The following is a 27,560-nucleotide window of genomic DNA, read 5'->3' as shown; positions in this document are numbered from 1 at the left end:
TTTGCACATGCCTCAAAATCTCTGTTTGTACAAGACGTGAGGCTTTAAGTATTTCAGGGATAGCCAGTAGCATACCCAAGTGCCATGCATGTGTGGGAAATGTGTAAGTGCAAGTCATGAATACAAACACAGCAATAACAGCATTTTTCAGACATTTAAGTAAAGTAGGTGCAAGGTACACACACAAACATGGACATGTCCATTATAACATATACAGCGGTATGACAATTACACAACCTCCATGTGTGAATAAACAAATCTCTAGCTTACACACATTAAACACGTATCCAACCTAGAGCACTGGGAGAAATGCAACCTAAATGATGTTGACATTGGCCAAGCCAAATTGAAATACTTACCGTATGAAATACAACCCAATGCAATGTCAGCCCCAATTGGATTACATCCCATATATCCATCCATAGAACATTTGTCCTGGGTGACTCAGGCACTGGTTCCACAGTCAGATCAAACCAACCACATCAAATGGATCATCAATCAGGGTGAATCAAAAATAACTGTAGTCATACATCCCAAAGTATCCATGAACATCAAAATGGTAGAAAAGTAATGGCAGGTCTAATGTGCAATAAAACTAGCAATTGTGTTTTATTTCATACAATTAACACATGTAGTATAGTAAAGGCCAATGGTCAGTACAAGATAACAATGTGTGGTCCAGCACACAGCTGTGCCACTAAACTTGCCTCTCACAACACTGCCATGGGAACCTCCCCAGGAAGGGACACCACAACGATGTCATTTGGGAGGAGTGGGGTCAGTTTTGAAATGGGTGTCCTTGGTTTTGGGAGGGGTGTTTGTTTTCCTTGGGCTATGGTTGGGTTTAGTGGTGGGGGATCAGGTTTCACAGGGGAGGATTTGCATGTGGAAGGGATGGGTAGGGGTGTGGAAGAGGTCCTTTTGGCTTTGGGAGGGCAGGGGTTAGTTTTGACAAGGGCAAATAAACTCTCCTTGGAAAAATGGGTAGGATGTCCTTAAGGGATTAGGGGATGAGAGGTAGAGGGAGTGAAAGTGTCAGGTGTGGGTGGGTGTGTTTTTGGTGTTGCTGTCTGTGTGTCTGAAGGATCATGTTTATGTTTTATAGGTGTCTGTTGTGTGGGTGGTCTGTGATATGGACGTGCTAGGTATGCTAGAAGTGGTGGATGGTTTGGTGATGCGATTGTGGTATGTGGGGAAATGCTGGAAGTGATGGATGGGTCTGAGAGTGTGGTTGTGGTGCCTAGGAGAATGCTCGTGTTGTAGGCTGGGTCTACGGGTGTGGTGTCTGGGTTAATGCTGGGGGTGGTAGATGGGTCTGTGGGTGTTGTGTCTGGAGGTGTATTGGGGATGGTGGATGGGGATGTGTGTGTGATGTCTGTAGGTGTGTTGAGGATGGTGGATGGATCAGGGGGTTTGGGTGTGGTGTCTGGATGTATGTTGGCGGTGGTGGTGGTGAGGGGGTGAGTGTGGTGAGTGGTTGCAAGCTTGTGAATTTTGTGGTGTTTATGATTGCATGTGCTGCTTGGGGCTGTTGAAGTGTGTGCATGCTTATGTGTGAGGGTGGAAGGCTGCCTGGAGGGATGAGGCTAGAGCCTGAAAAGATCTCGGTTGGGCAGACGTAGCACTGTGGATGCCTTCCAGTTAGGCCACCATATGTTGCACATGGCTGCCCTGCACCTGGATGGCATTCAGTAAAGCCGTCTGATCTTCAGGAGGTCAGTAGCATCTTCATTCAGGGCAGCGGGGTAAACCGGGGCAAGAGGTGAAGTACCTGGAGTGAAGGAGACAGCTGTCCTCTTAGGTGACCGGGTCCGGCCAGCTGGGTGGGGAACAACAAGGAGTGTGGAGATGGTAGAGGGGGTGACGGACAAGGATGGTGTAGGAACTGGTCCTATGTGTTCTACTACCACTAGGAAGTTTCCACTGGAGCTTGACTCTGATGATGAAAACATTGAGTCTGTGTCCTCCGTGGCACTCCCCTCATCCTCTGGGCTACTGGCTCCCTCTGTGTCTATTGTGTCACAACCAACAATACCGTGTTCAACTGATTCCCATAGATGTCGACCCTGTTCCCCCCTGCGTGCCTTTGGATGATGCTGAAATGACAAATACAAATAGGTTTATTGCTTGTGCCAGAACACACTTGACAAACAGCTTTGATCACGGAACTAAAAGTGTACAGAAGACTTCAGCTACAAGGTCCACTAAAGTTGCTTCAACATTAGCAAGACCACATGCATGCATGCTACATGACCAGTAAACAGTTGCTCATAGTAAAGTCATAATCAGACACCTCCAATTGCACGAGTGACGTTGTCTGATCACAATACACATGCATCAAGTAGGATGCCTCATCACCTTGAATAATTTGGCTCTTCTAGCATACCTTAGTAACCTATTGTTATGAAATAGTATGGTATTGCCAAATTCATTCCTACAGAGTCCACACAAGGCCCTGCAATCATCAAATGTTCATATACCTAATACAAAATCATGATGAAATGATGGTCAACTAATACAGCTATGTTGCAGCAATATGTACAGTAGCAGGAATAAGGTGACATGGAAAAACTTGCGTCACATGGTGAAACTTCTCAGTGGTAACTTCCTATTTTGTCCATTCTCAGAATAGTCTCATGAAAGTTGTACTTACGTAGCTTTGCTATGTATCACATGTAGCACAGAAAAGTAAACTGGAGACAGTCTGAGCAAAATGTCTGGGAGATTTGTCTACAAATATCTGCTGCATAATTAATCAGCTAGGTTTAGGGAAATCCCCAGTCCAGATTGGTACTGGTGACAACACCATTCTTACATGGCATAGCAAAAAGTGAATAGTCCATTGAAGGTTGTTGAGGCTTAGGGAATCTCCATTACCTGAAGAGGTGGTTTAATCTGTTTCCTAATGGAAAGGCGCATCAATAATCCTTTTTGTCACGTAAACACAAATTCCTTTATTTTACTATTATTGGTGCTTTTAAATATGCTGTATAAATTACAACACAATAATAGTACAAGGGAATAGGGACAATTATGACAAGATCAGAATATGCTTGATAATACATCAATAATTCATTTTCAAATCAGCTTCCAGGAATTCATACAAAAAAATAGGATAAGCAGCTCATATCTGCATAACGCATGTATGAAAGATAATCTTAAAATACAAGGTATATAGATTTGTATGATTACTAACACAATTGAGGGTATCTTCAATATAGATAGGTTAAACTCGACGATTCCTAAACATAAGATTCCATATAAGCATATTGAAAAAAAAAAAAATTGGATTAGAGAAAAGACATCACTCACTGTTCTCTATCCAAGTAAATTGAATTCCAAGTTAAAAATACAAAACAATACCGCCAAATAATTTCTAGACCATAGTACTTTAAAGTGCTTGTGATGGTTAAAGTTCTTACCTTTCCCCGATTGCTACAGAAAGGGTCCGAGTAGGAAAGGCGCATAGCCACAAGTCTCTAACATTTATCACTACAGCTGTGTTACGTATTTGTATTGCTGCCACTTGGCTTGATTCTCAGGCCCAATCTTTCCATCAATAACAAGGGCGTTTTTTCTCAGTATTTATCCTAGAGATTGCACTTTATGAGCACAAGGGAAAGAAGGCCAGACAGAAGGGGAACATGATTTTGGGATCACTTACAGCATGGGTAAACCGTCGAACTGGATGACTTGTGGCTGGTACAGGGTTTAGCCAATAAGGATATTTTTTATCAAGGCTCCAGTTTGGCATCATTTGAGGAACTCCGGGAGATATTTGAGTTAAACCGTAGAGTTTATTTCAAATATCCTCAAATTCGGGATTTCTTACATTTCTTACATAGGAAAACTAGTGGGGCTGCCGGGTTCTTGAAAAAATTGCTTTGGAATTACTGCTGGGTTCTGAGGAGTGTTCAGTCAGTCAGATCTATGCAATTCTTAGTTATGGCTTACCATATGACCTCAAGAAACACAATGGCAAATGGCAATTGAGATTGGACTCTTCTGATCTCTGTTTTTACAAGTCTTTGGAACTTAGTTGCAGTATATTGTGCTCTGTGGGGCTTCAGTCACAGCATTACAAAACTGTTTTCGACTTGTATATTACCCCGGCAAAGATCGTCAGTAGGCAGTATGTTGTCCACGTAGGCAAGCTGTGGAAGCAGATTTGATACATATGTTCTACACTTACTGTAAGTTGGATTCACTTAGGTCATAGATCTCCAAACTCCTAGGGGATATTCTAACTATCTATCTGGTATTAACTCCACAAATTATGCTTCTGGGGCTGTCTGAGGTAACAGCTCCCCTCTCCCTGGGAACCATAAATACTTAATCGCCCTCATGGTTTTACCATATGACCAAATGAATCTGGGGATCATAGCATCCATCTTGTTGAGCCATAAGATTTCAGACTCTAAAGGGATAGCTCGGAAGCCATAAAGAACTTTCACCAAGAATACAAATTTTATCATATTGCAATGACCCATAATTGACCGGTGTAGATTATTCCATGTTCTGAAATCTTGCTTTGCCTTCCTGATTATTTAGGCCAAAATCAGATTAACTGTCTAATCTACCTGAGCACTAATTCGGATCCCCAAATAAACCACATTCTTGACCATCTGAACATCTTGAGTGTTATTTCGGCTATTCACTATCAACTGTGTCTTCCTGCTCTTCAGGATGTAACCAGAGAACTCACCAAATTTGGTGTCCTTCTCCCCTGTTGCCCACAGAGCTGCATCTTGATCAATAGCTACACCTGCCACGCCACGCCACCAGCAAAGGGGAACAAGGGTACCCTTCCTGGGTTCCTCTCTCAATATGTATAAACCCTGATAGCCCTCCCCATCAGCTGCAGCTGGGCCACCGGTTTGTAATAAATAGCCTGAACCACCATGATATAACACATTTCTTATCCAAACATACCCATAACTTTTAACAGATATTGCCAGTTGACCCTGTTGAATGCTTTCTCTGTATCCAATAGGGCCATTGCCCTGGGCTCGTTTGCAACCTCGGCTGCCTCTAAAAACAACATAGCCTGGGGAATGTGATCAATGGTGTCCCTTTCAGGGATAAACCCATGCTGATTAGTATACACTAGTTTGGTGATAATACAGCACAGCGTGGTAGTCAAGACTTTGGAGTAGATCTTTGAATCACTATTAGTTAAGGTGACAAGTCAGTAAGATCCCGGATCAGAGGGGGCCTTTTCTTTAAAAAAAGAAAAAAAAAAAGAAAACACAATATTGTCAGCCGACCAAGACTTCAGGGGCCTTTGACCCTGTGGCACCTAAATAAAGTGTTCTAGCATAGCCAGAAGGAGTACTGTGCAAACGATCTTATAAAATCCCAGCAGGATTAGATCGGTCCCTACCGCCTTTCTCCAGTGTAATTCTAATCAAGAGCACACTGCTCAGGAACTGCTCCATGTTCTTCTCCTCCCCACCCCCCTCACCAAGAGCTTGAGGTCGGTAGAGTCTTTCATAGTAGCCCCTGAAAACCTCTCTTATACCTTCAGGGTCTGAGACCAGACCGCCACATGAGTCTTTTATTTTGCTGACATAGCCTGGTGCAACCTCTTATGGCATGTACATACCGCTAAAATATGCCCCACCCGTTAATTGTGAGCATAGCATTCCTGCCGTCTGGCTAGGAATTTTCCTGCTGTTTTTTTGGCGGTGATCTCATTGATCCCAGCTTTAGCAAGTGTTATCTGCTGCTGAGCTACTGCAGGAACAGATCCTTTGGTTATGGCATTGACTAGGAGGGCTTCTGCCTTAGTAAGGTTCTGATAGAGTTCCTTATTGAGCAGTTGGCTCAACTTCTGATGGTTTAAAATAAATCATAGGGTTTCCCTCCATACCCCTGCTTTTAAAGTGTCCCATTCCACCCATCTCTAATGGGGCATTTCCTATATTTAAATTCAAAAACTCAGGAATTCAAGCATTCATTCTTTGGACATAGGTTGGCTCAGACAGACGATCTCTCTCAAAAGACCAACTCAGACCGTTCCTTTTGAGCCCTTCTAAGTGTAATTCAATAACCAAAGGGTTATGGTCTGACATAATCCGCAGGGACAACTCTATTTGAGTGCCATTTTGTAAATCCGGTGTCAAAAAGTTGTATAACTGAGCCAGCTAATCATGAGGAGCTGAATAATACGTGAAGCTAGGATCTGGCTCTATAAGCTTAAGCCAGGCATCCCTCATGCTGATCTCTTTTTGAAAGCTACAAAGCGTTCTAAACACACACGGTTTATGACCTTCAGAGAGACCAAATTTGGGGCTGGTTGATTCCCGGAATGCAGGCCTGGATCCATTAAAGTTAACATTACCACATACAACATTTGGGGGAGGCCAAGCCACAAGTTCATCGGATAGAAAGTCTAAAATATTTTGCTCATCTAAGGCTGGGCCATGTAGTGAACATAAGGAAAAAGACCCTGCACTGTACCAACAATGTGTTATAGCCTATCTCCCAAATTTGTCAACGGAACAGTGTCCAAAGTCAACTACGTTACTATGAGCCAGGATGGCCACACCCCTAATTTTGGTGTCCTTGGTGGTGCAAACCACCAGTGGCAGGCCTAAAGTTTCCAGCAAATTCCTGTTAATGCGATCTGAATGGGTTTCCTGAAGCCAATAAAGATCTACCTTTAAGGCTTTCAGGTCCTATGCAACCCTTCTTCTTTTCACCTTATCATTCAAGCCACAGATATTTACAGTGGCTATATGCAACTTAGCCTTGATATCACACTTAACTGGCCCCCCATCTTAATGTTGCCCATACTGTGTTAGCCCAGGTGGAACGCTCATGTCTCCAATATAACCCATCCATTTCTTTTTTTACTTATCAAGTCCCCTTCTCTGTCCTACTGCTCAACGTTCCCCGCTGCCACTGCTGTGATCACATACTCAACCCAGGCCCTTGTACTTCTTTCAGTTGTGACCCCCCAACCCCACCCCTTCAGAGCCTGACTCCCCCAACCACTACTCCTCCCCTAATCCCATCCCCTCCCTCCATCCTCTCCCACCTACCACATAAGGCAATCTGATGGCTCCCAGTTACACCCCTGCAAGCTCCCCCCTTTGCCCTGATCGTCATTTCTACATGTCAATCCATTCTAAGAATCAGTAATACAAAAAAGAAAAAAGAAAGAAGATGGCTATCAACCAGGGACAACTAATCAAGAATCCACCATGTTTCAACCCAAGACCACCCGCAGATTTAAATATTGCAAAACATCCTCAGCTGACCATAGCTCAACAGGTCGAGTCAAGTCATATGCTTGCTAGCAATTGTCAGCCTCCCACCCATAAAGAAGTGAACAAACTTAAACACAAAATAGTCTGGTGAAATCCTGTTATCCTGATCAAAATGGCTACCCTTGGTGTGGAGAGACCAGCCGTTCAGGTATTCCTTGGCCAGAATTTCAGAGGTGTATGCTCTAATTCTGACCTTAAAGTTATTTGAGAAGTAGGCAGGAGCAAATAAAAATGCCTCTGCCCCAGACTCTTGAAAGGGCTTGATCAACTGCCTGAGTCTCCACCAATGCTCTACTGTGGCCTGACAGACTTTGGGGCGGACAAAGAATGTGTGATCATTGAAGCATCGCTAAGCGTCAGGGCATGCTTTCATATAGACAGCTTGTCTGAGTAAAAATTCCCAGAAAATACAACAGCAGCACTTGGATGCTTCTCATTAGCTCTTGGGGGATGGCTCTGCATTTTCTGCAAAAGCGGAAATCTACGGACTGTCTGCACCTCCGACTCCCAATCTCAGGATGCCAGCTCTGGCAAAGAACCTTTAAGCAGATTTATCTTAATACTCAGACATCATTACCTTCGGCCCCTCTTTTATCCAGAGGAAGCGTAGGTTGTTTCGCCGTTGGCGATTTTCGAAGTCCTTCATCTTCCACATGATGTCAGAGAGTTGCCCCCCTTGAGTTCAATCTGTCCACGGAGAACCCCCACATCTCCTTCTGCCAATGCTGGTCTCTCCTCGCTTATGTTAAGTTTCTCTCCAATCTCTACACAAGTTTTTGACACTTTTTAAAAATCTCCTTGCAGATGCTATGTTGCTTCCCTGGCCCTTCGACTCTCAGTACACGTTTCTGTCTGAAGTTTCTTAATTGAACCATAAATGAGTTGAGCATAGAGTCGCTGGTTTCAGCAATGGAATCGATTTGGCTGGCCCCTTTAGATTTCAGTGAGCTCTCTGGCCCTCCCCTTTGATACAAGAGTCACGTAGCTGAGTAATCCTATTTCACAGTGGCTACATCATGGACCTGCCCCTCTTTATCTCTCTGTTCCATAGGGGCTAGAGATTTCATTTTCAGCCTAGTCTGCTCCTTCCCCCTCTTTACTCTGGCTCCCAGAGCCATAGAAAGACTACTTCCACTGGCCACAGAATCACAGGAACCAGATTCGTCCTCACTTGGGCTGGGGCTTGGGCTAAAGCTAGTGGATTCTAACCCATCATTGAGGGAGTAGAATTTGTCACCTCCTTCTCGAGAGAGGTCAGACCTTTTACCATTCCTGGCATGGTCAGTTTTATGGCCAAACCCCCTTGATTCCCTCATGTGAGCAGGATTTACTACCTCCTCTGTGCCAAAGGCCAAATTTCCAGCAATTGAGTTGTCCTGGACCAATACGTTGGGCCTCATGTTTTCCCCATCCGTTGAATCTGACCTCCTTTTCTTTGGAGACTATCCTAGCCAATTATACTGGAAGTCTGTTCCGGCCTCTCAGATCTTCCTATCACAGGTTGGCCTGTTTCAGGCTCAAAACTAACCAAAATCTCTTAAAACCCTGACCGTGTAGATAGGGACCCTCCACTGCCCCAGCGTCCCTGTGTTACATTGTGTTAAGGAGTGGGCAGATTGGTTCTCAAATGCAACTTGCCCTCTTCCTGTTATCTGTTAGCAATTCTAGTGCTTTTGAGGAGTGGGGCACAGTCTTCTCCGTTCACTTGGGGCACCACACCTTCTGGTTTGAAGGTAAATGGGGACCTGGTGCACTGTGTGTAGTAACTTGGGTGCAGGCTCGCAACAATTCAGTAATGGCAGATTTTGGGCCCTCCCGCTGCGGTGGCAAAGCAGTGTTGAGGTTAAAAAGGTTCTTACATATTGCTGGGATGGGCCCGATTACAGACTTAACAGCGCTGGAGCCAGCTTTGATACCTGCAGAGATTCTGCTGGAGCATTCTGGCTTTTGGCTGCCTGGTCCCCGGTGCTGCATGTAAACCTAAAGCAATGGCCTCCCAGACCTGTCGCAGAAGATTACAGTAGCAGTCTTCGGTGTCATACTGCTGGCAGTCAAGCCGATTCCTCCAAAAATAAGCGCAATGACACTCTGTCCAGCACCACGGGTCTTACATTTGTGGCCTCCACGGCAAATCAGAAGAAGAGCGTCATCGGTGAAACATACTGACACGGTCCCGAATCTTGTCTGCTCTTGCTGTTTTGTCCTGCTACAGACAGCACATCAGAGTGCTCTCTCATACCGGTGCACCTACAGAGCCACAGCCATGCCTCTACAGCCCTCCAGTCACTTCCGCATGCCGAGAACACTCGGCAATCGGAGCTCAGGGGAGGACCAGCTGCAGCGGCGCTACTCGTTAGCCATCTTGCCTCGCACAGAATTCTCCAAGTCCATAAAATCTATTGTGTAGACACCCACATATGATTACTACATTTCTGCATGTCACTCCCTGATGCATGTAATCAGTCTAAAGAGCCTTCACAAATAAACATGTGCAAATCACTTAGTTGAATACTTCTACATCAATGACATAGACATTCACATTGTGAGAAATTACTGTAATTATCCCTGTCATGTTCTTAATTGTTTCAAGTAATTGGACCTTACTAATGACGCTGAATAATGACTTAGGGTATGAGTGACCCAGCAACAGATGTTGCTCATTGATTACACCCAAAGTGAACTGTATGCTATGTCACATGTAAGAGGGCCACTATCACATGAGACACAATAATGAGGTAGCATCACTCTTGACACACTGAAGACAAGTAGGGTAAAAATGCCAACCACAACAACAAATAGCATGAACTGATTAATCATTTTACTCAGCCATGTGTCTGCTTAAGACAGTAAATTGGTAGTGGGCTGGCTGTGTTCCTGGTTCCAGGATAACAGACAAAGCACGTCAGCATGCACCTACTACCGCACCTACAGAAACAATAACTCTTCTTGTGTGTCGTACATGAACCACCCCTAATATTGATGGGGAGATGCCTGCCTGTAACATTCAAAGTTGGAAATGTAACATGTATGACTAGCCAGGACTCACCCTCTTTTTGCTGCCGTGAGTACCTCAGCTGCCCATCAAGCTCTGGGTAGGCTACTGCTAGTATGTGGGCCATTAGGGTGGATATCAAGGTCCGGTGCGTGCCCCGTCCACGTTGAGAGGACAGCCCCACCTGGACCTCAGTGATCCTCCATGTCCAGCATCTTACGTCCTCCCACCTTTTCAAGGAATGGATGTTGTGCTGACCATAGACCCCAGGGTCCACACCTTCCGAGCAGTGGCTCTCCAAATGGCTTGCTTCTGATCGGCATTGGCCTGTATAGATGCAATAGATGAACAAACAGATCATAATGGCAGATTTTAGGATATCTGTTTGATTAACACACATTTTGTATACACATTTTGTATACACTGAGCACTAGCATTATTAAACTGTTAACACACTACTCGTGTAACTTACACATGCTGAAAGGTACAGGGGCATAAATAAACACTTTTGTAGTCATCTGCTGACTATCCTCAACCTTTATCGTGGCCTACACTGACTAAGCCAGCCCTCTAACATCATGTAGCCCAGGGCCAACCAACATGTACTGTGATGTGAACTACTATGAAACTCAACACACCATTGTGAACTTCTGAAGGGTAAACTACTTGTGCATGACTGTACAGACTCCTTTACAGCCAGGCACATTGACTTGTTGCATACGGTCCATACAGGCTATTACCATAGTGTAGACTACGTCCTAAAACTTAGGGGTCAATGAAAGGGCTGGCATGTGTGTCACTGAGAGCTTCCTCTCTAAGGATATGAGGACATGTGGACCACTTAACAGAATATCATACTACGTCTGATTGAGTTTGTGTGATATGTACTGGCATCACAGGACACACAGATGCCATTCAACATATCATTGCATGTTTTGTTTGATTGGTTGAATGTAATAAAGCTAGTGATTCACATGTTAGTCCTGACAGCCTTAGGGTAGTCATCCCCTAACATTTTGCCTGCCTCCCTTCATTTTTCAGACCTTGTTGTTGCTGGTTTTAGGACTCTGTGCAGTTTACTACTGCTGACCAGTGCTAAAGTGCATGCGCTCTCTTCCCTAAACATGGTAACGTTGGTTCCTACCCAATTGGCATATTTAATTTATTTGTGAGACCCTAGTAAAGTGCACTGGATGTGACCAGGGGGTGAATTAAATACTACTAGTGGGCCTGCAGCACTGGTTGTGCCACCCACATAAGTAGCCCCTTACCCATGTCTCAGGCCTGCCATTGCAAGGCCTATGTGTGCAGTTTCACTGCCACTTTGAGTTGACATTTACACCTACTTGCCAAGCCTTAAATTCCCCTTTTACTATATATAAGTCACCCCTAAGGTATGCCCTAGTTAACCCATAACGCAGGGTGCTATGTAAGTAAAGACAAGACATGTGCTTAAGTGTTTTACATGTCCTGGTAGTGAAAAACTCACTCTGTCAGGGGGACTGCCTGGCTGCCCAAAGGACTTATCTGGACTGCTTTTCTGAGAAGGACTGCTGCCCTGCTTTTTGCCCTGCCTCCTGTTGGCCTCTGACTCTGCCGGACGTACTCTGCCTTACCCACAAGTGCTCTCCAAGGGCTTGGATTGAGCTTGCCTTCTGTTCTGAAGTCTCAGGGCCACAAAGACTTGACAGTAGAGAAGAAAATCCCGGTGCGTCTGAAAATCGATGCAACACCTGCAGAAATCGATGCAGCGCCTGCCTCGTGGTGGGAACATCGCTGCATTGCCTACCAGATTGATGCAGCGCCTTCTCTTTCTACCAGCGCATGAAGGATTTTCAACCCATCATCCATGGGCATCAGAATATCCCGGCATTGCAGTGAAGAACCAAGGCTGCGCTCCTGGAAATTGTCGCATCACCTTGCAGCGTGGAAAGAAATGATGCATCATCTCTGCTGCGCTAGAAAATCCGACGCAATGCCTTTTTTTGCAGCTCAACTTCTCCTCTGCGGCCCTTGTGCGACTTTATTTTTGACCACTGATTCTTAAGGATTGAGACTCATTTAAACCTTTAAAAAGTGATACCTCGACTTATGCATATTGGATATTTGTTGTTTTGATCTTATTTTATTTAGATAAATATTATCTATTTTTTTTAAACTGGTGTGGAGTACTTTAGTGTTGTTTTCACTGTGTTACTGTATGAGCTATTGCACAAATACTTTACACATTGCCTTCTAAGGTAAGCCTGCATGCTCTGTGCCAAGCTACGAGAGGTTGAGCCCAGGATAACTTGGATTGTGTTGTGACTTACCCTGACTAGGATTGTGGTCCCTACTTGGACAAGGGTGTATACCTCTGCCAACTAGGGACTCCAGTTTCTAACACATATAATGATCTCTTCAGAATTAACCAACTTACTTGCTCTGTAACTTTGTCACTTGTGCAACAGGCCTGTACGGTGCAAATATGACTTATGGAAAAGTGACAACAGACCTGTGGGGGTAAGGGGCCTGCCATTAGTAAATGTCACACATTATCAATGTGGGTCAGTAGAAAGATATACCAGGTCAGGGGGTTACTCAGTCATCATTCCAAATGTAGTCTATGTAGAAGCAGCATTCAGGGCTACTATTGGCTCCGAAGATGCATTTTGGGAACATCCAAGGGTCTGCAGGTCTACAGGGAGATTACCCTGAGCATCACTTGTATTGCCAAGGTAACTCTGCCTTAGCCTGCCTGGACCATGGCTCATAATGGGCAAAACTCTTTGTCAGGCCTTGCTTTCTGAGAGCTGAACATACTGAACCCATATGAACATAACATTTCCATCACTTCATACAAGTACATTTGTGGTCATCCAATATGTGAGTTCAAAATTGTGTGGCACTCTTGAGGGGTCGGTGGGGTTTAGCTAGCTGTCAGACAACAGTTTAGTGAGGCCTGATCTGAGCTGAATGATATATATGTGGGACTGTACACATAGCCAACATCATCCTCAACTGCTTCTAACAATATACATTCACAGCTCATGCTATAATGAAAATACTTTCATTTTCTCATTTACCATTATTTGATCATCAAATATATTATAGGTACCCTGAAAAGTATACTTGCATAGATATGTGAATGCAACACAAAGAGGATCTAGGGCTTATCACACAACACAATGGTGATTTTAAATACACAAATTACAGGGCTCCACAGTCCATTACATTTTTATCCTGTATGGGCTACAAAATGTAACTACAGTAATCTAAAAATCACTCTGGAACTCAGAGGCACATTGTAGCATGTGAGGAAGGAAAGAATGGACTTGAACAGACTAAATTATGTATATTAGATAGTTACCTGTTCCTCTGGTGAGCCGTAGAGTTGACCATACAAGGGAAGGACACCTTCAAACAGTTTCTTCAGCTCTTCTGGAGAGAAGGCAGGGACCCTCTCAACTGCTTGGCCTGGAATGATTGCTCCCAGAGATGGCCAATAGCAGCTAAAGTTGAGGAGGTGTTAATAGCAGCATTGTCAGGAGGCAATTGAGTTATTACTCAAACCATGCCATACATGTACGCCACATACGCGGTCATCAGCATAGACAGTCGCAGCCATTGGCCCGCGACCGTCACTATCAACGTTAGCCTATGGCTTTGTCCACCATGGATGAATCCACTCAGCACAGTGTTGACTTCTGCCGGCGACAGCAGCTTCCAAAAGTCCAATTTGCGAGGTCAGGCAACTGCCATTTAAGCAGTTGAACCTACATTATTGGTGACTGTTAAATATGTCTCCACCACTACAAATGTGTTGTAACATGTTTACATATGTGTTACTCCATTGATCTGTAATATCTTTTACACAATCATCAGTGTAGTGCGTTACTGGGCATAAACGCCATATTAGCGCAGTGCACTGTACACCACTGGTGACGATATTTTGGGAGAACAAAACAAACTTTACAGTATTAAGGTGCTCATTAGAAACATGTATTTTGTAGAAATGTGTAGACCACAATGGGGATTATAGGTGGATATTGGATAGTAGACAGTTGTTATGTGAAATATGTGTAATGCTTTTTGAGCCACTACCGGAGAAGGCTTGGCTTGTTGATAAGTAAGTTCTGTCCTAACCTTGTGTGTGCAATGTCAGGTACTATAATCACAAAGTATGTGACTCAATGTAGCATTTTTTTTTTCTCATCTATTTTATTATTTTTTCATATAACAAATAAACCATATTTCAATAGGAAACCCTACCCATGATATCCATTTCTAATAGCATATAACCAATTTACTATCCTCACTGACAGATTGTGTGCTCATGGTATAAACGAAGATATCATGAAAAATAAATAAAAGGAAAAGGAAACAAACTGCACTCCCCTGTGCAACATACAGTATATAAGTTTCAATGCTATTCTTGCTGCTGACAGTCAGTGACATTATTGCCATCGCAGCAAGGGGCCAATTTTGACATGTCTACCTATGTGTGCTCTTCAGTAGGGCATGTCCATTTTCATTCCATGCTATCTATTTGAGATAAACACGTAAGTGTCTCCAGGCACTCCCATATCTCGTCATACATGTATATCCAGTATGAAATATTAAGCTATATGTCTTCTGGAACTCATTTCAAGGTGGCCGTTCGTCGTTTTTTGGCTTTTAATTTCAGCACAAAAACTTCCCCATTCCCTTCCCTTAACTGGTAGTACACGCAGCTTCATGGTCCAGTAATAAGTAACTTAAGCATGCACCCATGTCAGAAGTGTTCTCAACCACTCCCTCACATCCAGAGGAACCCGTGCTTTCCAGTGCATAGCCATCTGGTGTTTAAATAAAATCAAACCCAAGTCAATCAATTTGTGTATGTGTTTGGCTTTTGGATTTCGTGTTCAGATTCCCAGTATACAGGATCCCGGATTGCGTAACAGGGTGTGGTCAGTAATGTCATTGATGATTTCTACAACCGTGTCCCATGTGAGTTGAAGGATTGGGGAATTCCAAGTCATGTTGTAAAAGCTCTCCCCTATAGTTGTGCAGTGGAGACATGTCGAGGTTGTCCCTGGAAAAAAGCGGGCTATTGTCTGTGGTGGTAGAAATGTTTGGTGCAGATCATTAAACTGCGTATAACGGAAATGTGCATTGTGATACTTCTTTTATCTGCCTCAATGCTAGTGTCTAGTGACTATCGGTTAACGGGGCAGGCAGTACTGCATCCCACCTAGGCCTTGCTTGTATGAATTCCATAGAGGTTGTGTGCTGCAGCGCCCGATAGATGTTGGTTATGGCATGTCCAGCCCCCCTGTGTGAGTATAGTATGTAATATCTGGGAGCAAGGAGGTTCTGTGTCCCCCTCCTCCCACATGGACAGTAACCTATGCTGCAGTGTGTAATGTGTCAGGAAATGACCCACAGGGATGATATTAAAGCCCTCTCTGAGGTCTTGGAACAACCTTAGTACGCCTTCCTTAAATAAGTTACCCTCTGTCTGTAAGCCCGCTGTACACCACACTGCCACCATCGTCCAACTGAGCACACTTGCAAAGCTTGGTGTTTGCCATAGTGGAGTCTGGGGGGAATATGGCAGTGCAGCAGTTCTCCCCATGACATATCTCATCCAACAGTGGTGGACTACCCGCATCTGTCTACATTCATGAACATGGCGTGATGTCGGAGACATGAGCCAGGAGTGCAGCGTAGTACCCTTGAGTGCCTTCTGGATCTGAGGTCTTTCGCTGCAATTAGTAAATCCCAGCCACCTCATTGGCCACTGAAGTTGAGCTGCCGCATAATAACATTCAAAATGCGGAGCCCCCAATCCTCCATCTAATTTTGGCTTCTGTGTCACCGGTAAGGTCACTCATCATCCGTCCCCTCCGGACCCCCACTCCCCAAATCAGTTCTGTGAGGATACTGTGTACTTCTTTAAAGAAAGTTCTAGGCAGGTAGAACGGAAGAGCTGCAAAATACCAATCGGGGTAACAATATCAACTTGGCTACTGCAACTCGCCCCACAGGAGACAATGGGAGAGAGGTCCAAAAAGGAAGTGATTTGCGAATCCCCTTTAGGGCTTTGTTCAAGTTACCATCCCTAAAATCTGGATCAATCTGGTATATCAATCTGGATCCCTAGGTTTTTAAAGGTGTCATAACACTGCCTTAGATGGCACTGGGGAGCGAGATCCTTTCAGGCTCCGGTACTGGTACTAATGGATATATGCATGATTTATCCCAGTTCACTCTCAGCCAAGACATTTCCCCGAACTCGTCCATCAAGTTCATTAAGTATGGAAGTGTAGAGAGGGTGTCTTGCAGGAACACCACTGCGTTGTCCGCGTACAAGGATACCACATGATCTCCTTGGATCGGAATACTCCATTGTCCTTTCCGCAGCCGCAGCTCACACGCCAAAGGCTCCTTGGTGAGAGCGAACAGCAGGGGAGACAGTGGGCACCCCTTTCCGGTGCCTCATTGTACAGTAAAAGCCTCTGATGTAGTAACACCCGTGTGCACTCTTGCCATCGGGTCTCCATAGAGTGTCTTAATCCAACTAGTAATCTCAGGGCCAAAGAGTGTGGCTAGAAGGAAGTCCCATCTCAGAGTATTAAAGGCCTTCTCAATATCTAACGATACCGCACACATCTCACCTCCACGGTCAGGGACCTTGTCAATGAGCCTAAGCAGGTGTCAAACATTGATGAAGGTATTGCGGCCAGGGATACAACCTGATTGGTCTGGGTGTACTATACTATTAATCATAGGAAGTAATTTGTTGGTCAGCATTTTCCCTAGTATTTTACAGTCCAGATTTAATAAGGACAGAGTTCGATAGGAGCAGAGATGCAAGGGGTCCCAATTTGGCTTAAGTATCACCACTATCAGCGCTTCCCTAAGTGTTCAGGGTAGTTGGCCCAGCTGCTGTGCCTCGGTGAATACTTCCAGTAATTTAGGCACTAGCATGTTTGCATATTGTGCATAATATTTGATGGGTAGGCCATCGATCCCAGAAGTCTTATTTCTGGCGATCTGTTGTTTGGCCAATTTAATTTCAGCTAGCTGCAGTATTGTTTCTAGTTCCTCTCTATGTGATGGTGGGACATGGGTAGTGCCAGACTGCTTAAGTGTGCATATACTCAGGTCACTGGGGACGGTGGTGAGGCACTATATACCGACTGATAATAATCCTTGAATGCCATGTTTATGGTCACCTACGTGTTCAGTATTTGCCCATCTAATAACTGGATCACTCCTATGGGTGAAATGGGCGTATCTCCTTGTACTAGCTATTCTAACAGCCTGCTGGAGCGAACTCCATCTGCATGCAATGTGGCAACATGGCGCTTAGAATCATGTCTGCCCAATCACCTGTCAGCTTCTCTTTAATTCCCTCTTAATTTATCTAATTTCTCTGCTGCCTCAGATTGGCTCACCATTTCCGTTTCTAGAGCCCTCATCTCCATCTCCAACCGAGACAACTTATTGTAGCATTTGTGTCTTATTACAAAACAGGAGACTGAGTATATCCCAACCGTCCTTGGTTGTTAACACCGCAGAGGAATCCACCTGCGCCAAGGGAAGTCCTCTTCAGTGAGGCCCATAGAAGAAGATGGCGGCCAGTGGAGGGGTCGTTTGGGGTCCAGAAGGCCCAATTTTGCTCTTACTGTAGTGGCATAAAAGCAGCTGACACTTGTAGGTACGACCCATTTTTGGACTGAAATGGCACAGTGTGCCTGGATAAGGCTGAGCTCATACGTGCCAGGCATCCAATGGAACTAGTGAAGGAACCCATGCGCACATTACTTCTCCTCCCTCTGCACCTCCTGTTGCTACTGCTCACTGCCAACTGTGTGCATAATTTGTCTATAACATCAGTCAGCTTGTCTATTTTCGTGGCCATCAAGTTGAACCTCATGGCCATGGCATGTTGCATGGCATGTAATTTTTGGTTCACCCTTTTTATTTCCATGTGCTGCAGGCACTGAATCCGAGTAATGGATGCCTCCAAATCCACAAAATTCCTTCCTCTTCTGCACTGGCATATGATTCGGAAGGTCCATGTGTCTAAGCTCTTCCACAACACGTACGGCACATACTGCAGCATGCTGGGTTTGGGGTGTGACAACCTGACTCGAGGTGATGTTCTGCGTTTTGATGGGCTCCACTTTATCACCTGATAAGTGGCTGTGGTGAGAATGTTGCACCGCTGGAGAACCATGAGGTGTTATAAGGTTACTATCCCCAAAGACTGCTTCCTCATCCATTGGGATGTGTTCATCTGCCTCCCCAGCTGGGGAACCTATTTCCTCCTCACTTGCATCTAATGGGTGAAATGAAAAACTATTATTTTTATGTTGAGAGGATAACATTTATGTTGCACGTATCAATTAAAAAAAAATATTACACTCTGTGCATCTGTCTAATTTTTCACTACAAGTCCAATGATGGCTATTGTTGCTGTGTAAAGGTGTGATGGAAATCTTCCTGTCTGAGTTCTAGGTTCACATGCATCTACCATACAGTGACCTAGGGCAGCACTTACTTTGCATTACTGCAGGCGCTGACGTCTCCAGTGCTGAAGAGGGGGGGGGGACAGTTGATGGACCACCTCCTGTTGCCCAGGAATCACAAAGGGGGTTGGCCACATGTTCCTTGGTGCGAGAGTGACGGTCGTACCACTTCTTCTGTATTTCCTCACCGAGCACTGGGCAACACCACCAGCATTTATTTTCAGCTATAAGTCCCTCCAGATCCTGCGTTTCCGGCTTTTAGGCACAGTCAGGGATGCACGTCCAAACAACTGCTCGTGATAGTTGCAGCACCCCTCCATCAGTATCTCAAGTTCTTTTTCTGCAAACTTGAGTTTGCTCTTCCTTGTGGGTGTCTCTGCGGCTGGGGGCTGGACATTTCTGTGTGCTTTTCCAATACTTGTCCCACTCCAAAGCTTGCTGCTGTTGTGCAGCACTTCAGTCGTACACCCTGTGGCAGCTTCACAGGCTTAATTTGGGCAGCACTTCCTGTCATTTGGAGGCCTTACCATGCCACAGGAAGCCTTTTGTATGCCTGGGGTCGCTAGAAATACAGCCATGGCCTTTGTGCATGCCATTTTGTGACTCTTTCTTTGCGAATCACAAACACTGGCAAATAGTGAGTTGCAAAATGGGTCCATAGTACATCTGGCCCAATAAATAGAGTCCTCAGAAGAAAAAAATAGGTAAAGATTACTGTTGTGATATATTTTAGTGGTATTGAACTTGTTAACAAGTCATTTGGAGACATTCAAAACATACTAGAGGTGAACAGCTCATATATGTGCTGATAGGTTTCATTTGGGATTAAGTAATGAACATGACATCTCACAAACATTTATGTCAACACAGTGGAAATGTAACGTGTATTTGACCATTCCAAGGCCTAGTTGTGTACAATACAGGCGAACGCACAACTTGGTTGTATATGTAGCATTAGTCATCATGTGAGCAGCGCAGATTCAATGGGTTACCTGCCATATCCAGTCAGTGTAACCAGCTTACAAATAATTGATGTTCACACTTGCTGTGGTGTCACACATGCCATCAATAGTTTCAGTTGAGGAAACCAAGGCAATGTCAAGCTAAGAAGGCAGACATGTTTCTGAGTAGAGCATTATATGTAGATTGCTCAGTCCATGAGAAGTAAACATAAGAAAAGTGAAAATGCGCAAGAGCACAATAGCCTCTTGTTTTGTGTTACAGAAACAGAGCCTCATGGTAGTAGTAGTTATGACCCTTACCGCCTCCCAACACGTGGGTCCCATGCACACTGCGCCACTGGATTCAAGCTAGCCTGGCTGATGAAGCCTGAAACCAGTCCTAGGATGCTTGTTTCTGGTCCAGGGAGGACCTGGCTTGGCAGTTCGGGCTGGACTGTTCCCATGGGGAATAGGGTCAAGACTGATTTGCTTACGGCTGGGGTGGCGTGGTGAGCAAAAAAATGATGGATTAAACCCAGATCTTTCTGACTGGGGGTGAATGTTTGTATTGTTCAGCATTCCGTCCATCATCTGTTCTTTTTGCAGCTCGATATGGTGGCGTACAAGGTAATCCTTTTGAGTTCTACGTATTTGTCTATAACTCGATTGACATGGTTAGACATGACTACGATCTAAGTGCACACCAGTATGGTGCAGCTCTCTTTTTCGGGGAAAGCGTACAGTAGGAGGCCTTCCCTCTAACCATCCACCCTGGGATATCAATGATATGGCTGAGACTGGAAGGCCATTGCCTGCCATTGGAAACAAGCCAGTATCCCCTAAAGACCACTGGGAACAAAAGCTGAAATTGTGGTACTCAGCAGAAGAGACCAGAAATCCACCTCTTCGAATTGCTACAGAATCCAGGCAGTCACCACCTTCCATCAGAAGGGAAAAACGGACATGTCTCTTTCTTCTCAAATTATAGCTATGGCCAAGGGTGTTAACTTTTAACTTTCAATGTTCTTTGCTCTGAAGGATCCTTTCCTTACTGTGCCTCACCCATTATGTGCAACTAATGAAATCTCTGCTAAAGGCAGAGTTGGACTACTATCATGTGATATAATCATGACTTCAAAAAAACAGCAACAATTACAGAATCGGGCAGACAAACCGTGCTCTGGTCTCTGACACCATAACAACATAAAAACCTTATTTGGTTGCTGGTGGAACAGAGTGTCATGCTTGGTTCAGAGTTCTTGCTGAGTAATTTCAACCCGAGATGCTTTGAGAAATGACAGGCATGTTTTTCAGAAGTTACCTTGCAGATGTAGAAATCATGGTTCATGCTGTTCTTTTTATGGAATATTCTCACTCAACATGTTTATGGATTTCAGGTTGTGACAATGGTGAGTTGGTGGAGAGTCATTGAGGTTTAGAATGCCACTTTAGTTTCTACCATGTATTGTTATCCGTGTTCATGAAAAAGTCAGCTATTAAATGTGCTATGATAGTGATTTTGAACTAAAGACAAGGAAATCATCTTCTAGGTTAGCTGTAAAAAATGGGTAGTTTGATGCTAATTTTGTGCAAATTGATGTTGCCCTCTGTGACAAATGTCTTTCATCAAGGAAGTAGTGATTTTGTGCGACTATGTCAGTCCACATTGTTCTTTTCCACCTGCTGTTTTACCATCTTCAGGTGGGGTTTTGAAGTACAGGGAATTCATGTCTACGAATGCCAGAAGGGAGGTTAGTGTAAATTTTTCTGTAAGGGAAAAGGTCTTGAGCAAGTGGGTTCTGTCTTGGACAGAGTCATCTGTAGCTAACAGCTGTGTGATATGTATTCAATAAAATATATATTTATCAGTCTGTATGTTTATCCCAGAAATAGCGGGGTGACCATCATTATCAGGTATTTTAAGGGTGTCTGGACTGGTGTGTTGGCTGGGATTTCAAAAGTGACGTTCGTGGGTTAATTGAAAGTTATGTTTTAGTACATAGCAGGCTTTACTGCCTCAGCATTAGCAGTTGATACCTCTAGTGCTAAACATACAACACATGCACCCTGTGCCAGTCGCCTTGTTTTTTTTTTTTTACCTTAGAAACATTTGCTTGAATTCAGAGAATGTATGTTAATGAAAATGACCAAGACAATTTCTTTACGAGTGCTGCCTGGTAAAAGCTAAGCATATCCCATTCTGGTTTGGTTTTTAGAAACTTCTTGAACAGTATCTATCCTATTTTTCCTATTTTAAATAATATGCCATATTATAATTGAATCATAGATTGACTATAGCAGTAGGATTGAAACAACATTTACCACAAGATCAGTACTGTAAGTAATGTAATACATCAGTGTTCCCCAACCCCCGGGCCGCGGACCGGTGCCGGTCCGTGGATCAATCGGCACCGGGCCGCCCGAGGAACTTCAACTTCATTTCACTGTGGCAGGCGGCCGTAGCGCAGAGCATTGCGCCCTCCCAAGCGGGCCACGGAAAAATTATCCAACATTTAGCGGTCCGCGGCGATAAAAAGGTTGGACAACACTGTAATACATGGTAGTACAAAGTAAATGCTTGCTTCTAAACAGGATGACTATGCAGCATACAATAGTAAAACCACTGAGCATCCTTTATTTCCTCCTCATAGGTTTGTTTGAAGTACTATGAGCACGAATTTGTTGAACTCGCTTGCCAGTGTCCTGCTGTGGTCTGCTGTAGATGTTCACCCACGCAGAAGGCCCACATTGTGAAACTGTTACAGCAGCATACGGGAAAACGTACCTGTGCAATTGGTAAGAAATAACAAACTTCTGCTTTCAATATGTCAGTGTTGTTATCTGTGTCAAGAATTTGGATACCAGAATCAATAGATCGTAGCTATTGTGAAAAGTGAAATAATGTGCTTGTGTGATCCAAATCAGGCTTGCATTTAGAGGATTTATTTTGCAGATATTGGTTTCTGAAAAGGCTGCTCAAAGTTTTGTACCCAAATGTTATGATTATTTTTCAAGCTATCTCTCATATAAAAGGACATTTGTCTATTACCAAGTAGTGAAAGATTAGTTTGTTTCCTGGATTCTCTTCCTAAATTTCATTAGTTAAATATTCAGTGTTGCCAGGTTAGGGTGAGGTGAGTAGATGATATAAATGAATGAATGAATGAATGGAGAGATCTGTGTCACATTTACAAAATAATAACAGTAAAAAGCTTACATTGCATCACTCCAGGGTTTGCTTTTATAAAAGTTCAATTTATATATTTTGGACTACTTGTATTTTCATATTATGTCCTTGCACAATCGTTTACATGCCTCAGTTTCTGCAACAAACTTAGAAATGAAACAGCATTTACAAAAAACATCTTTGAGTGTTGGAATACTTATCATACTATATATTCCTTAGCATAGATTTACTAAGCTGGTGGCGTGGCACCAATTTTAAGGACGTTTTAGATCATGTACAGATTTTCCAATTGCTAATCCTTACTTTTACAAAATGTCTTTGCAATTATCGCACTTTAGTATCACACTTTAATATTGTATTGTATCACCACTTTAATTGCACTGTAATGGCTTTAACAGTGTTACATTTTTTCTCCTGCCTGTAATGAGGAAGATAAATGAACTGGCTGTTATATTCCTGCCTCTGCCTAAAAAAGGCATGTAATAGCCATTGTAGCCTACAATAGTGTATGTCAGAAAATAAAGCCATCTGCTGCTCATCTGTCTTCATTAGTTAATAACCTTCTAGTGTTTTCATATAGTGATGTAATTGTTGAATAGCATTTTTGTAGACTATTGATGCATTGCTGACAGCGGTTGGTACTATAGTTCTTGATATATGCTTGTAGTAGATGTTATGTATACAAAATGTTTTTCCAAAGGAATGACTTTATGATGTTTTGAGCTGCATGGGCTGAATTGCAAAAATGCTCACACCAATTATAAATTGTGAGAAACCAATCAATGATTTACATTCAGTACAATATGTTCATTACAACAAAAAGGAGGCTATCATCATTAACTCAAATGTACATGGTTTTATTATACAAACCATTATTGTCAATTTGAATTTAAGAGAAACAGACTGGAGCCTCAGTAAAAGACAACATGGTATTTTAATTTATTTATGAGGCATATGAACGCAAAGTTTCTTCGTGCTCAACAAACTCACAGCCAATATAAAAAGAGATGTAAAGTGATTAAGAGGACTTGTTGAAAAGCCATGGTGTCAAAAGCTACCTAAAGATGTTGATATTAGATGGGGCACAACCGTTAAAAGTTCATTAGTAGCACAGCTTTGCTTCTGCTGAAGAAAAGGAGCGATCCCACAAGAATGATACTCTTGTTTTTGGAAGGATCAGTAAAAGGTGATTGTCAGACTGAAATGTTAGGGCGGGACAGTACATGGTAAGTTTAGAGTCCAAATGATTTCTGTAACCTGGCTTTACAGGACGATGGTCAGTTCTTTAAGAGTAACTCTCAAGTGTATCAGCAGCCTGTGTAGGGACCTGAGCACAAGCATAGTGTGTGCTCTCCTTGTAGAACCAGTAGTAGCCTGAGCAGTTACGTTTTGAATGAGCTGAAGAGGGTGGTAAGGTTTTTTGGCAAGGTAGACTAAACAGAGTTGGCACACTTGTGCTGTTATCGGATGAACAAACAGAAATGAAAGTAACCCAAATGCCTTTTAATTAATTATCAGTGTTTAAATAGTACAGGTTTCTAATTCCATTGCATTATACCAAATAAATTCTATTTGAATTTACTGAGAAAGTGCAGACTGCCTCTTTAAGATTGAGAAAAATACAGAAGGAAATACATTATAGCTATTGTATTAGGGCATTGGTAAAGCAGTATACATAGATAAATTGTGAACATGGTTGTTGAATTAGTGTGCCTGTTATCATGTGTGAAAAAGTGTTCATATAAATTGTATTTAAAAAAATATTCATTTTTTATTACATCAAAAATAAATGAGACTCATAATATCGTTTGAGTTTACAGATACCAAGGTTTGACACCAGCCCTTTAAATGTAAAATTAATTGGATCACTTTAATGGTTTAATTGAGGTCCTTCATCTTGTTACATATGGGGGGGGTGAATGTCAGTAATGTCATGCAGAGGCCTGTGGTTCACATATCTTATTTATGACTGCCTGAATCCACTGTGATTGTTCATCTGAACACAAATTCTAGTATTAGGTTCTGAGTGTGTCTACCCTTAGGCTATTAAAAAGCATCCTCAGGACTAGGAAAAGTGTGGGAAATTCTTTGATAGTTGAGATGAACCATTTATGGGGCAATTGAAACGTAATATCTAATCACTTGAATTACTGCATGTTCAATATTTTAGTCTTGGGTTTAATGTGTCACGTCTGATAGAAATAACTTCATTGTTTAAGGCTAAAATACAGGGAGTTTCAGACTCTAAAATCTTATTTGAATAAGAGCTCATGTAGTGCGGTCCAAGAGCGATCAGTGCTTAGGACTGCTGTACCTTTACTAGCTTATTTGAATGCTTGCAAACTTCTAGTGCTTGGTTCACAAGGATGATTATGTGAATGCGTTTGTTACTGTGAATTTTAAATTAGAGGCAGGAATTTATTTTAGAGAAGGCACAAATGGTCAAGACATGTATAGTTTAGTGTCATTTGTGAGCATCCATGGTCTTAGTGAGATCTAACAAGCTACCAAATACATAAAATACAATATGACACAGCAAACACGGTTAGAAATGGAAAGAAACAACTGTATGTAAAACATAAACAAAGGGCTTGTACATCAAACCAGCCTACTTAGTGATTTACAACGATGTGATCCTGTAAGTCTGATGGATTGCAGTAAAGAAAATGAATTTACATTTTAAATTGTTCCTGTGAGAAGGATTATGTGGAACAAACATCAAAGCTGAATATAAAATTAAGAACTACTGAATAGAGGCCAAGTAAATGAACAAAATACGAAAGATACTAAGTTGCAAGACATTTTGTGTAGGGTCTCACAGTGTTACACAATATAAGGTTTCAGATCTCTAAATACATTGTCAGGAGAGAGTGAAATGGGTATATGTTTTACATACAGAATATTTAGAAGACATTTGCCCATATAATTTAAATGAAAAAAATGGAATTTACCTGCTTTTTCTCATCATTTTTTAATTCACACTTGAAATAGTAAACATACGAGTCACAAAGGGAAGATGGTGGTATATTAAAGGAATTGGGATTTTGTGGGTATTTAGGCAGTTAAAAGAGAGATTGGGTTTTACATGGTTTTAAATAACAAATATATGATAGACTTTGGAAACAAACTGAAGTGGGAAAAGTAAGCAAGAAGTACAAGAAAGCAGAGGGTGGGACATTCTGATTAATAGTGGTGAGTGGGAGGTACACAAGAAGAAAGAATAATTAATGCTTGGTATTTTAAAATTACCACAGGACATGAGATTAACTGTGCCTGTTGTTTAGGGCACCCAGATTGTATATGCCTGAATAACCATGTCATTAATGTGAACCACACAAGTTAATTTTGAGATATCAATTCATGTTTTGTTTCTGATTATTAATGTTTTTTTTCCATTTCCACTTGTAAGCCTCAATGTTTAGAATTGTTTTTTGTGATGGTTTACATACAGCAATATTCCAGATTCACTCAGACCCAAGAGTTTAATAATAATCATGAAAAGCACAGAGTACACATTGTTATATGTGGAAAGTCAGCAACGAAAAACATTTGTGGAATATTAACAACTTTGTTGAAATAAAATGTCAGATGCATGTTATTGATTATTTTAAATCAGAATGAATTAAAAGGACTTAAAGGTCAATGTAAGAAGTGAGTCACTAGTTCAGTGAAATCGACTCATTGTACATAAATTGCTTTATGTGCTAGTGTTTTAATGGAGAAGGTGGTTTCAGAAATGTATCTGTTTGAAGCATTCAGTGAGCAAGATTATTATTATTTTACCTGTCTTCCATTGTTTGCTTACTTAACATAAACTGGGTAGCACATGAACTGGATCTTACGTGGGAAGTAAATAAAAAATATCACTCACACCTATTCATTGTAGTGATGTACATGACTATAGATATTTTTGCCCTGATTTCACTTTTGTTTGTATTGTATTCAGCATAGCTGGCTGTGCCTTTGGGGGAAATTGGTAATATAAAGGGGAGTACAGATGGTCTGTAAATGATGTGCAGACACATTAGGGTAACAACCTGTGCATGATGGAACATGGGAGATAACCCACATACAGTTTAAACCATTGTATGACTATGCTGTTACCTATCCTCTCTACATTGATTTGTGGAATATGGCAGGAGTGGACTTTAAATGCAAAGGCTTTTATCAGGTAGAGCAATGTTCCTAGTTTATGAAGGTTGGCTTATGGGGCAGCCCAAGTTTGACACACACAGTTGGGAGTCCCTTGACAAGTGTTCATTATTTGAGAGGATCATCACTTAATCAAATTGGGAAGTTTTTAAAGTCTTAAGTCTGAGGCACACGTTTAACATATCCCAGCTGATCCGAATGGGCAGTATAGTAAATAGAAGCATACTAAACAGGAAACTTTTCCAGAACGCGGTATTACGAAAGCAGTGGAATTGAAGAGCGATGGATCTGTGCTTGATATTCACAGCATGCCTGGTGAATTGTGATAGAAGGGTTTGGTCGACAAAGAATACAACAGGTACCAGTGGCAGAGGGGGAGCAATAATCCACAAGGGGACAAGCTATATGCCACCTTACATGGCTCCTTCCACGATGCCCATTAGCCTGGCACTAGCCCCTTCATCAACATTCAGCCTGCCTCTCTCATAATTCTTCAAGTTGCTCACCCTATCA

The 27,560-nt window shown here is 42.7% G+C and overlaps 1 protein-coding gene across 2 annotated transcripts in view; it reads left to right on the top strand.

Annotated features, from left to right (window-relative positions):
• Positions 1–27,560, top strand: part of ATP9B (ATPase phospholipid transporting 9B (putative)) — a 2,250,419-nt gene that overhangs the window by 2,048,263 nt on the left and 174,596 nt on the right. For both annotated transcript variants that reach the window (XM_069219789.1, XM_069219790.1), the window contains exon 22: positions 22,360–22,504. In XM_069219789.1, the coding sequence (XP_069075890.1) occupies positions 22,360–22,504 (145 nt within the window). The remainder of the gene's footprint in view (positions 1–22,359; positions 22,505–27,560) is intronic.

The sequence above is a fragment of the Pleurodeles waltl genome, chromosome 2_2 (genome assembly GCF_031143425.1).
Source record: "Pleurodeles waltl isolate 20211129_DDA chromosome 2_2, aPleWal1.hap1.20221129, whole genome shotgun sequence".
Classification (NCBI taxonomy): Eukaryota; Metazoa; Chordata; class Amphibia; order Caudata; family Salamandridae; genus Pleurodeles; species Pleurodeles waltl.
Note: the sequence above shows the minus strand (reverse complement) of the source record. Positions and strands in the feature narration are given on the sequence as shown.